General features: G+C 45.0%; 1 protein-coding gene across 1 annotated transcript in view; it reads right to left on the reverse strand.

Annotated features, from left to right (window-relative positions):
* CLVS2 (clavesin 2) overlaps positions 1-9751 on the reverse strand; it is a 52377-nt gene extending 42626 nt beyond the window's left edge. Inside the window, exons 1-2 of the mRNA XM_005518327.3 lie at positions 9324-9751; positions 950-1124 (exon numbers count right to left, since the gene is read on the reverse strand). Coding sequence (XP_005518384.1) covers positions 950-1124; positions 9324-9712 — 564 coding nt within the window. The 5' untranslated portion in view covers positions 9713-9751. The remainder of the gene's footprint in view (positions 1-949; positions 1125-9323) is intronic.
* Between the last annotated feature and the right edge of the window lie 3212 nt (positions 9752-12963).

A 12963-nucleotide genomic window follows, 5' to 3' on the forward strand; every position in this document is an offset into this window, starting at 1 on the left:
ACTGAGCCAATTTCATCAGTTAGATCAAAACTCCATATTACTGCTATACAAGTTTCTTCAAAAATCACACTATCACAGTGAAAAAAGTTCAAAGGTAAGGCTGTTATTTTGCTTCATGAGTAATAAAAATGTATAAATGATAGAAACATCACAGAAGAGGAATACATGTCCTTCTGAAAGCAAGTACACTGCCACAGGAGCGAATTACAGATATTTTTAACATGGCAACTCAGGCTTGTGCAGAAAACAACTACCCTAACAACTTTAGTTTCTCATTTTAACAAGAATAAAATACCATAGGAAACAGATGTGAGTTATGCAGTATCCTTTTCACCAATGTGCCTGTGCCGTGTAAAGTGCATTTAGAATGAGCTGAAAAAAATTTAAATCACTGCATGCTCAGTCCCAGAAGCTGCTGCTCAGATTAATCTTGACCCAGAAAAAGAGCCAAGCACATGCTGAACCTTGAGTAAATAAACAGTCCCAGCTAATTGTCCAATCACCGGGCCCCAAGCTTTCATGACAAATGATGCAGAGTCTGTCTCCAAAAGAATCAACCAAAAAAACAACCTGGCGTGGCATCAGCAACCCCTACTTCATTAGCCCTGTGCATAATTACAACATAAGCTGATTACTTCTAACTTCCTGTTGCAGAAGCTACCATCTGAATTTACAGAAAGCCAGTCACTTTGGAATAAAAACAAAAAGTTACCTCATATTTATAGCAAGGAAGGAGCCTACACATCAGGAGATACTGCAGTTAGCTGACTGAGTTCACACTTTTGTCACAAGTAGCTTGCCTGTACACCCACACCTTAAGGTGTTAATAGCCTTGCTGTTCATAAGCTGTTGGAATTTTGTTTTGTTTCGGTCTTTTTTATTGACCTAGATTTGTAATGAACTGCAAAACGAAGAAGAAATAGGAAAAGAAAGAAAACAATAATGTTACCTGAAGGCCCTCTATGGCTAATCTAAGCATGCTTGGTGTGAGCTTGGAGGCCTGCTTGAAGGTGAAGTTGCTCCAGTCTATAATCAAAACAAATCCATTCACTTGCAGCTCGGGGTCTTCTATCATGGCTTCCAAAGAAAGAAGTATGGCACGCAAAATATCCACCAGCGTGTACCTGAGAATGGGAAGAGGAGATTTGGTCAGGAAAGGAGCAACAACCACAGAGGTAGAGAAGTTCTGAGTATTCTCCCTTCATCAAAAGTTTAAATCAGAGTGGAAATGTGTCCTCAGAAGCACCTAAAGCTGGGAAATCCTCAAAAGTTCAACTAGTTGAACTCATCTTCTGGAGCAGGATTATGTACCTATAGACCATCAGCCAGCCAGAACAAACTACAAGAATGTAACACATCACAAACAAATTTGAACTTTTCCATATTATCCTAACCTGCTTTAGTATCTTTATGTGTAATTACATGTCTGAATAAGAGCTTCTACACAAACAATATTTTTCTAAAATCATAATGATACCAAAACCCAAGACTAATACCAGAAGCATAGATCCGAAGTTTCCTCCTATATTTTTCTAAGGAAATTAAATAATAGGTCCTACAATCTCCTGAATGTCTCTCATGATGCTATCAAACAGAAGATTTCAAAATTGTGAGCCCCTGGAAAATTCTTCACCATTCTGCATAAACAAAAGAGCACACAGCATGCATGCCTACTTAGAAATTACATTAAATTATACTGAATTTGACTTGCTTTAATACAATGAGTACACTGTTCTGTTGTGGACATAACTGCATTTTGAAAATATGTGCAAAAGGAAATAACACAAATTAAATTTATCCATTGTATCTGACTCCTCACATCTTTCCATCTTTTTGGGGTTTTCTAGCCAACTAAAACTTAGTGAACTTTCCAATTATGTATGCATAGGAAAGGGACTAAAAAAGGACTCTCCTAATATCAGAACACGAGAAAGTGTGTTTTCCCAAGAAAACACTAGGTGAGGCATTAAAAATAATTTTTAAAAACTAAATTCTTCTCTTCATCTTGGAGACTTTTTTTTTTAATATTGTTAGATTGACAGGGACACAATTTTTTCATATTCACCCCTCCCCATTGAACTTTTCTGAGATTTAATTCCTTTCTAATGCTTTACCTTTCTGATATCTAAGGTTTGCAGGAAGTTTGGAATGCCTTGATCTGAGGACAACTGACCACAGTTTGTACAAGGAATACACATTAAAAATGTTCAAATTCTAAATTAGCTTCAACCCTACTTGACATTTAGATTATCCAATTCAAAAGATCTCATTCTCCAGAAGGGCTCCACAATGCAGAACCCTACATTCAGTCCTGGAATAAGGGTCCCAAGTTCCTGATGTACATCTCTAATGTCCTCCCTAAGGAGTTTAAGGAGACATGACATGCCTTGGATTAAGAGCTTCTTTGTGGCACAAGGTTGCTAGAAATCTGGTGCCTCAGACATAAAGATTTTTTGTTTATGAGGCTAGTCAGCTCGCTAAGACTGAGCATAAAGGTTTTTTTTATGTATACCTATGTCTTATATACAAGATGTATACACATAAACAGAAATACACCGAATTAGGTGTTGAATTCATTTAAGTCAATGGGAAAACTGTCAGGCAGCAATGGGAACAGGATTTCAGCTGCCACGGAGAGTAAATAATAGTCACAGGGCTGGGTCTCCACAAATCTATGGCTTGTTCACCACCATCTCCATAACTCCTTTTGCAGGTCCACTAGTGTAAGAAATACAGTCCACAACAACAATAATATTTATGTTTGTTCACTGAAAATAAGAGAGAAGTCCTGCACAAAACAGGTCTGGCTAAATGCAAGCAAGAACACTTTCTGCCAGAGGGAGGTATCTGAAGTATTCTTAAAGCCTGAAAAGCTACATCAGGAGTGCACAGGGACATGTCATTAACAATCAAGTGTCCCACCTCAAATACCCTTCAGGGCAATTAGCTGACTATAGGAGCTGCTCTTTGTTCTGTACTGAATCTCCTCTCTTGGTTTTGATACCTTACTTAAGTACAGTACAGAGCACCAGAAAGACAGACAAATCCTTTAGTAGGTATTTAAAGCAGTTTTTACTCTGAACACATGCTAAGGCAAGCCAGAAATGTACACCTGGTGTGGTAGATGAGATCTTGGGTGGTGCAAAACGCTGCGTATTGAAAGTATTAGCTGAGCAGCCCAAGAAAAAAAACACAATTGAAGAAACTGCATGGAAGCTTTCCCACAGCACAGAGTTATTTGTAAAGATTCATCTTTAATCCACTCCAGCCCCATGTTGTCCAACATTTCATCTCACTGCTACCACGCTTAGTGCCAGCACTAGGATGCACAGGCTCAGCCATAAAATACACTCCACCCTGGCTAGATTTTAGGGAAATCAAAATCCTACGTAAAAAGAAGTTGTGAAAAATTACTCTGGATTTTGTTGCTGAAACTTTTATTCCACACTGAAATTACTTTCCATACAGATACAGAAGTATAACCAGTCAAAAGTGAGAAAAACAGAACAGGCTAGTGAGTGTGAAATATATTTGGTCCAAGACAGCTCTGACTGCCTTTCTACTTTGAAGGAAAAGAAAAAAGAAAAAGAAAATATTAGCCTTTAACTTGAGACTATGGTGTAGAGTCTGATGGGAAGATGATACTGTTTTATTCTTATCAATCTGTACTAAGTAAAACCACGTACTTAAGGAACAGCAAGCCACTCATTTTGCCCTGGCACCAGTTCTTTAATTACTTACCCCAGTGCTGTCAGATATGTTTGGTGTGTTGGGCCCAGTTAGCTGCAGTGCATGTTGTGTAGCAGCCTGAAGTTAGGCTGTGAATAAATAAATCCTAATTTATTTATGGCTAAATCCAGTTGCATTCACTTGTTTAAACAGACTTTTATGGGACATATTGTAGCTAGCAAGATATTACTAATTGCTAGGATAATCAAGAACTCACAGTTAATTTAAATGTATTTAATGCCTTCTATTTATAGAACCATGCTTAATTCGATGGAAAACTTGGACAAGTTTTTTAGTCCAGTTATTAGTGTGAGTAACAAATGCTGAAAATATGTTATCACATATATAATGCACTCTTAATGTTCCTTTTTCAGTTTGAGACTGACTGAAGTAGGGACTGGAGTGCAAGACACACTCTGCTATCTCTTGAAATTTTTCATTCAGGTTGACTTGAAAGTAATAGAGCCTGAGAAGGTGTGACAAGTTAACAGCCACACTGACAGGGATTCTTTCAAATGCTTTGGGATGGCTGCCATTTCTACCCCAACAGTAACAGAGCTTTCGAGGGAAATGCCTCACTGGGGTCTTTATTTGTCGAGAACAGAAGACCTCAAACAATTTACTGAGCATCCCCACTCTCTTGTAGTTCAGTAGTGGCAATTTCCCCTTTACAAAAAAGAAAAGTTATACGAGATTTTTCTTTGCAGGACATGAACAGATTCAATGCATTTCCAAGGATTTCTGGGGAAAACAGTCTTGCAGACATGGCTATCAACTCTTGGCAATATTTCACCAGGACCTTTCACCTTTACCTCCAAGTTATGTGGTCTGTCCATCCTCTCGTATGAATCCACTGGGATCTCCACCCGGCCAACATAAAGAGAAGAGACAGGGAGAATGCAGGGTACAGATGTCTCATGTCAAATGCAGCTGTGTCAGCTGTTTTCAATACTTTATGCTCTTGATGATGAGTGGCATCAACCATATCATCTGTTTAACCAGATTCTGGTTCCAGCCAATTCACTTTTGCCCTGAATAACAGATAATCTGATTTAGCAGAGTTGCCCTTCTATCTCTATGGCTATTTGTCATCTCCTCCCAAAAAGAAGGAAATTTGAAGTAATTTTGAAAATTAAAACTGAATGGCATGAATCTGCCTCTCAGGATATGAACTAGGAGAGATAAATGGTAAGTCTGCTTGAATTTGAGCCATATGTCTCTTGAAGGTCCAAAACACATAAAGAATACACAGTCTGTATTTTAAGCTCCTCACCATTTGGACAAGAAAAGGCTTCTGTCAAATGAATTCTTTTGCCACTGTGATTTAAAAGAGAAAGCTGGTCAAGTCTCTGAGACATCATCCCATCTCTAAGCTACTGTTCTGGCTCAATATTTTTAGAATTTCACCAAAACAAGAGTCCTCAAGATACACAAAGGAGTACTTCGAAATGATGCTTTATATCTCCTTGGTTTGTCACTCTGGGTACAGATTTGAATGCTGAAAAGATGGGGAATTGAAAGTTCTCTTGTGGCTATTCTGCATAAAGAGTGGCAGCATGCCCTGAGGATACCTCATTCTAAAAACAAAAAGCATCACCACTGTTACAAAATAATGCACAGGAAAAAAACAGAAATAGTTTTAAATATTTTACCAGAATGGCTTTTAGATTTAGATTCAGATTTAATACCATGCATTATGGCACATATTTGCCCAGTGTCAAACAGTAACAACCACAGATGGAGATTTAGCTGATAGAAATTTTACATTGATCAAAAAGCTCCCTAGTCAAAACCCCTACAGTCTAAATACAGGTGATGATAGGCTGATAAGGGAAAACTAGGAAACAATAAAACAGCATCAGTCAGCAGGAGTAACCATAGAAAAAATGACAGTTTACACTAGTTAATAGTTATCATTTGGAAGATGTAACTTCCAAACAAAAATCTGTTTTTACTGTTAATATGTTACTACTGTTAACACTGCTATTTATTTTGTCATACTGCCTCCATCAGAGCTTGAAAACTGCCTTGCCATCTTGCCTGTTGTTTATTGTGAGCTGAGGAGCAGACCAGCCTCCTCATAGCTACAGAAGTTCATTTTCATTTAACAGAAGGGAAAACTTGTAGCACTTCTGCACATGAAAGCCGAGTTTTGAAAGCAAACCTGTGTACTCCGTCTTTGGCCTGCTGTAAACTGTCCGATGCAGCAGCAGAACCAGCAGTACATGAGTGCAGGGGACTTCCATATTCACTGAGGATGGTGTGAGCTGACTGGGTCACTGTGACACCAACAGAACAAGGTACCAGTGCACTTTTCTAATGCAGTTTCTAGGGAAAAACCTGAGATAATTAATACCAGAAAGGTTTCAAATGCATAGCATCAAAATGGACTGATATTCCTGGGGAATGTGTGTCCAGGTGCCAGGAAGCATACAGAAGACTATGCATTTCAACAGATCCCTTGCAGCTGAGAGCTGAAGTTAATTGTGCTGTTAACTGAAAAAATTTCACCAGCTGGACACATTAAGAATAAGGGAGTCTTCAAATGCACATAAGACACCTACAAGCCAAATGTAGTTAAGAGGCAACAATCTGGAAGCTAATAGAGAAGGGTGATCCCTCCCTGAGTGCTATCCAGCTTCCTGACAGGAATGCCACTGACTTTCATTTTCCCCATAGTACAGGCAGGGTGGAGAGTTAGCCTGGATCCCACTGAAAAACTGCTGGGCTACTGAGTGTGTTATCTTTCACCTTTCCTTCTTCTTGTTTGTTTGTTTTAAATACATGTCTGATTGGGTTGTTCAGATGGCAGGACATCTGGTACAGTGTTCAGGCCCTGCTTTAATTTAATGATTTAACATCTAGTACACAGGCTTGTTTTACCACAGGAATTTTTTTGCCTCCCACACTTTTCTTTCTAATTGGAACTATGTAAATCATAGGCTGACAGTGCTATATAAATCATCTCTAGTATGTCTGCTATTCATTTATATAACAAATTGGAACTTTTTATTTCTAATTGTTACATCCCGACCATAATAAGTTGCATATATATGATAAATGTGGAGGCTTGCTGTGCTCTATTAACTTTATATAGCACACAAAGAGGGCCTAAAAAGACAGGCTTCAATAAGTAATCCTCCTATTGTTGCTGTAAGAGGAACACTGAATTATGTACTCCAAAATCTCAAGTCGGTTGAGGCATAAGCTTGAGGCATATTGCATTGCAGCCAGGCATAAGTTCCACAATGCTCCCCCAGGTTCAGCCACTGAGCATCAGATAATGGAAGGCACTAAATTAATTAGAAAAGAAAGTGACCTAGCTCCATTCCCAGATGTGTCACTGACTTGTCATGTGCCTTGGAGCAAGCCACTCCCCGCAGCTGGGCTTCAGCTCTCTCTGCTTTGTCTGAGCGGTTTGTGTGAAAACAAATCGCTCGCTCTGGAGGAGAGGCGTGCAGTGCTCAAAAGCAGTAGGCACCCAACTGCAAACACATCCATTAACTACTCCAGTGTACCCCAGCCACTTTGCTGTCACAGCATAAATAATATTATTCATACCGATAGGAGTTCATAAAAAAAAAAACCACAAAAAATTTATTGCTGTGTCAGCTGAGCTCGTGTACTTTAAATATCAGCATATCCAACGTCAAGAAGAAAATAAACCAATTCTTTCTACATGGCAATTACTATTTTAAATGCTACTTTATCTCTGCACTTGAATTCTTGGTATTCTTTTGACTAGGATCAAGTCAAGTGCTGTGACAAGTGTCACACATAGCTTTAGGATTTTCTCATTAATAAGAAACAATAGTATTGTCATACCATTATCCCATACATAATAGGTCATGCTACCTTTAACAAGAGAACATCATCATCATAGACATACAACTTAATAAAACTCCTAAATATCCATTTCTTTGCTCAGGGGATTTCTAAGAGTTTGTGGAGTCATTTTTAAAATTAAAAGTTGACCTGATCCTTATGTGGGAAACAAGGAAGGTCCTTATCTGGGAAAGGAAACACACTCAGCGAGTCCTTAGCCTCATCACCACTGCTCTTCACTCGGCTTTTATGCTCCATCTGCTAGAAAACCAAAGCAGAAAACGGACACTGGCCCCAGCTCTGCATATATTCAGCCACCCTTTCCAGTTATTACCCTGGCCGTGGGCAGTTTTGACTTGTGCCAGACAGCTTTCTCCTAGTTCCTAGACTTGATTCATGGGTTAGCAAGGGAGAGGAAACTTCTCCCATAGACAATGTGGGTGTGTCTGCCGTGTCTGGAGGAGAGGAAAGCCAAGGTGGGCCAGCATCCCTGTGGACAGAGACCTGTCCGTAGCTGTAACACCAGGAGGGGCAGGGGGCCGTGGAAATGCTCCCTGCCATAGCAGTCCACACAGCCCGCAAGAGGACAGCAAAACAAACACCAAGTTTGCCAAAGGGCAAACTTAAACATGCATCTCCCCCAGATTTTGTCCTTTCTATCCACACTGACAGTTGTTTGAGTCCCCCCCCCCAAAGTTTCAAAGTAGCTGAGCTGAGGATATCTGCACTGAGCACTCAGCACTGTGTTGTCTGCAATAAGGATGGCAATTTACAACATTCTGAATTTCTCACTAAAAAGTGCTTCAGATCCTAAACCTGCACTCAGGTTGGGAGCTTCAGAAAACAATGCAGTACCCCACAGAAGCAGGTTTTAGAGAGTTTAAATGTACTGAAATCAAGCTATTTCTGTGGATGTAATTTTAGACTGCAGGAGAAACTGAGCGTGACACCCCAACAATGTATTTAGAATAAACAAATAGTGTCACATAATATCAAGCCAATTGCTAAAAAGGGCCTTGATGGGAGACAGCTCTTGGGTCACCCTACTAAATCATCTTCAGGCTACAGTAGTCCCCCCCCCAAAAAAAATCAAATTGTTCTAGAGACTAGTCTTCAATATGCTATCAAAGCTTTGCGTACTTGGATCTTATTATGCAGAGAATTGACATTTGGAGCAGCATGGGTGGAAAAATAAGTGGTTACAGAAACTTCCATCCTGGCATTTCCAGGTGGCTCAGGAAGAGCTTTCTTCAGCTGAGGGAAAGGATTCAGAGTCTCAGCTTTCCTGCGCAGGCAAACTTTTCAGCTCAAAAGTCATGATGGATACTCCTGTTCTACTCACAGTGTCTCCCACTTCCTCCCACGGCACCTGAGCAGTTCTGTGTGTGCTGAAGCAGAAAGACCAGCCGAGAGTGCAACCAGCCTTTGTCTGGGGGATAATCACATCATCTATGTGCCAGCTCACCTCGGCTGAGGGGAGGCAGAAGGGTGTAAACCTCCTAGCAGACAGCTGAGAACACACCAGCGGTGTCTACTCGCCTCCTAAAATTCACACCCCAAAGGATGAGCTGGCTGAAAGGGCCCTAAGCCACTAAACGTATTTCTTCTTTATTCTCTCCCTCTGCCTTACAGGCTGCTGCCCAGCCCCCTGTGGGCAGCGCCGGGTGTGTCCCTGCTGCCCACCCTCTCTCCCTCTGCTCTGGCACGGCTTTTCCACGCATTGTCCGGGGGGAGACGGGGCTGAAGTGGGCGAGTAGCTCTGCTTTTACCTGCTCTGGTCCCAGTTGGCAGCAAAAAGGACGAGGATCTTCCTGCCGTAGTGGTCCAGGTTGGCCAGCCCGCCGGGGAAACCATCCTTCAGCGCTTGTTTGATACCCGGGTCTGTGGCCTTGAAGCTCTTAAACATGTCCAGGTTCTGCTGGCGATATTCAAAGTACTGGGCCAGGAGGCGAAACGCCTCGAAGTGCTGAAACTTCCTGGCCCGCAGAAACCGCAGGATGAAGGCATCGTCGGTGCGGAGGAAGCCGATGTCCGGCCGAGTGATGACCATGTCCCGCACCTCCTGGATGTCCTGGTGCAAGGTGTCGGGGTTCTCGTTCAGCTCCAGCCGGGCTTTCTCCAGAGTCTCCGGGGAGAGACCTGCCTGCAAATGAGTCATGGCGCTGCCCTCCTCCTCCTCCCCGGCTCTGCTGCCTGCGCTCCTCAGCCTCCCGGCCGCTTGCCCCCCGGAGGGGGGGTGCTCCGGCACGGCCGGCCGCCGCTCCCCCGCCCCGCCGGGCCTCGCCCCGCCGCTCCCCGGCGCCGCCGCCGCGGCCAGTCCGTCCGCGGAGATGCGAGCGGCTCCCAGGCAGCCGGGTCCCGGGGGGGGCTGGCACCGACACTGCCCCCGGGCTGCTGGCGGAGGCGCGTTATCTCTCTGGCATAGCGCCCTCCCCGCCGCGGGGTCCAACGCGCCGCATCATCCCCGCAGCCGCTCCGCGGAGGCGCCGAAACCCGCCGGGAACGGGGCTGCGGGCTGCCGCTCACCGCCCGCCCCCGCCGGTGCCGCTGCCGGTGCGGATCTCGGGCAGGGCGGCAGCGAGGAGCCCGGTCGCTAGGCAGGGCGAGCGGCGCCCTGGGATGCTCCCCTGGCCCGGGGCTGGCAGGGGAGATGCCCTCCCCCGAGCAGCACCATTTACGTAAGATCAGCGCTCGCCCCGCTTCAGAAGCGTCTCCCTGGATTTGAGGGAGGGTTAAGAAGAAAAAAAAAAAAAAAAAAAAAAAAAAAAAAGCACCACTACCACCAAACTAAAAAAAGCCAGCGAGGAGGAGGAGGAAGAAAGACGATCCGCAGGTACTTCGCCGGTACTGCTGCCGAAGCGCCTCCCGCTCGCCCGCGCGGAGCCCGGAAAGCCAAAGGGAGCCTCGGCCTGGAGGATGCCCGTGCCCCCCTCCCGCGCCCTCCTCCGCTCCCCGCCCCGGCTCGCAGACGGCACCAGCCGGCACGGGGCTGCCTGCTGCGCGGCCCCGCCTTCCGCGCGCACCCGCTCGGGCCCGCAGCCGCTCACGCTCGGGAGCGCGCCCGCCGCGCCCCCGGCCGCGGAGGCAGCGCGGCCCGCGGGGCTCCCGGCGGCGCGGGAGCGCGGAGGAAGAGGGTGGTGACCCGGGGCGGGGCTGCGAGGTCACTGGGGCCACGCGTGAGCCCCCACGGAGCATCCCGCGTCCGGTCTCGGGGTCGTGACAGCAGCGAGATGTTGCTCACCAAGCGGTGGTTTCCCGAGCAATCCTCCTCTCGTGACTGAATTTCCTAACATGGAGCACTGTGAGCTTAAAAATCTGGGAATAAAATAAAGCAGCCTTCCTTTGTGGCCTCGTATTGGAGGCGGCATGTCTTTAATTGCGTTAATGCAAAGGGCAAAAATATCTTGCTTCTGTGCACAGACTATTCCGGTGAGGAAAGATGTATTTTTCCTGCAGGAAAGTTTGATGCTGCAGTCTCCTTTGGGGAAAAGTTTCCACTGAAAAAAGCATTTAACCTTTGTCTATAGGACTAGACCTGCCTGATGCAAATACACGTGTGAAAATCAAGCTTACACAAAAGACACTGATGGGAAAGCCTGCAATGTGTACCTCCTCCTTCTTGTGGGGAGGGCAGCTCTTCGGTACTGCATTGGGCTCCTTTCCCAAGGTGACAAAGCCGGAGCATGCAGGCTGAATGACTGAAAAGGCACTGAGGTCACTGATCCGATCAGAGGGTATGTATGGGGAATGCACCAGAACAAAGTATAGGATGGGTTCTCAGACAAATAGCGGGGCTCATGGAAACATTCCAGTGATAGCCGGGTCATCAGCAGGTGCTTGGCAGCAGGAGGGAGCCGTCTGCAATGAGCAAGGTCTAAGCAGTGAGTAAAGCTTAGGTAGCAAAATTGTCTTTCTTTCGGAGGCTGAAGAGAGTTTTTTCTGGTTTGCTGGATTTTGTATGAGTTCCTGCGCTGGGACCAGATTTCCCATGTCCTAGCTTAAGGAGAAACTTTTGAAAGGACCAGTCTAATAATGCCCAGTCATTGTGCCCCAGCTCTGTTCAATCTGAATTTAATGATGTGATTTGAGATCTCTCACAAAAGAGAAAGATACGCTATCTATCTATCTAAGGGCTGAATCACTCTAAAAATGCTTATTTCTCTTTGTCTGATAAAATGACTTCAAATTACCCCCCTTTTGTAGATGTGATTCATCTAGGTTGATACATTTTTCTTAGAGCAGATATTGCTTCAGAAATAGTTTGTGCACTTTTTTTATTATTTTCTATTATTCTGAAATTTTCATTTGCCTTTGCTCTTACTATCTTCCTCTACTTTGCCTCCACAGAGAGCCTTTCAGAATAGCAGTTTCCATCACCCCTGTGGAACAAACTGCCAGGCTTTTCCTGCCATCGTTTTCCATTTCTGACGCTTCTGTTCTGCCTTTTCCATTGCAACTAAGCTAATAAAAGAGTAGGTCATGTGACAAGTGCCTTAAATTCACTCGGTGCGAGGCGAGCTGCAGGCATCCAGTGTCTGGCAAAATCAAGTCCATAATATATCCCGTCTGTGACCTTGTAGTGGGTTCATGCTGGCTGAATGCCAGACACCCACCAAAGCTACTTCTCCCTCCCCACCACAGCTGGACAGGGGAGAGAAAATATAACAAAGGGTTCATGAGTTGAGATAAGGACCAGGAGAGATCACTCATCAAATACTGTCATGGGCAAAACAGGCTCAAACTAGAGATATTAATTGAATTTGTTGCTAAGAAAATCAGAGCAGAATAATGAGAAGTAAAATAAGACCATCTCTGCACCCTTCCCTCCTTCCCAGCTCTACCTCCTCCCCCAGTGCCACAGGGAGACAGGGAATGGGGACTGTGGTCAGTTCATCACACATTATTTCTGCCGCTGCTCAGGGAGAGGAGTCTATTCCTTGCTCCATTGTGGGGTCTCTCCCACAGAAGACAGTTCTCCATTAATTTCTCCAGTGTGAGTCCATCCCACAGGAAGCAATCCTCCTTAAACTGCTGTAATGTGGGTCGTCTTCCACGGGGTGCTGTCCTTCAAGGCTGCTCCATTGTGGGTCCCCCATGGGATCAGAAGTTCTACCAGGAAACTGGCTCCAGCATGGGCACCTCTCTCCATGGGTCTGCAGGTCTCTGTCAGGAGCCTGTTCCAGCACAGGCCTTCCATGGGATCACAGCCTCCTCTCAGGCATCCAGCTGCTCCAGCGTGATCTCCTCCGTGGGCTGCAGGTGGATTTCTGCATCGCTGTGGAGCTCCATGGGCTGCAGGGCCACAGCTGCCCTGCCCTGGTCTGCACCGTAGGCTGCGGAGAAATCCCAGCTCCAGTGCCTGGAGCACCTCCTGCCCCTCCTTCTGCCCCGACCTCGGTGTCTGCAGGG

This window comes from Pseudopodoces humilis, chromosome 3 (genome assembly GCF_049639895.1).
Source record: "Pseudopodoces humilis isolate 2021_Gansu_Grassland_sample_001 chromosome 3, ASM4963989v1, whole genome shotgun sequence".
NCBI classification, from domain to species: domain Eukaryota; kingdom Metazoa; phylum Chordata; class Aves; order Passeriformes; family Paridae; genus Pseudopodoces; species Pseudopodoces humilis.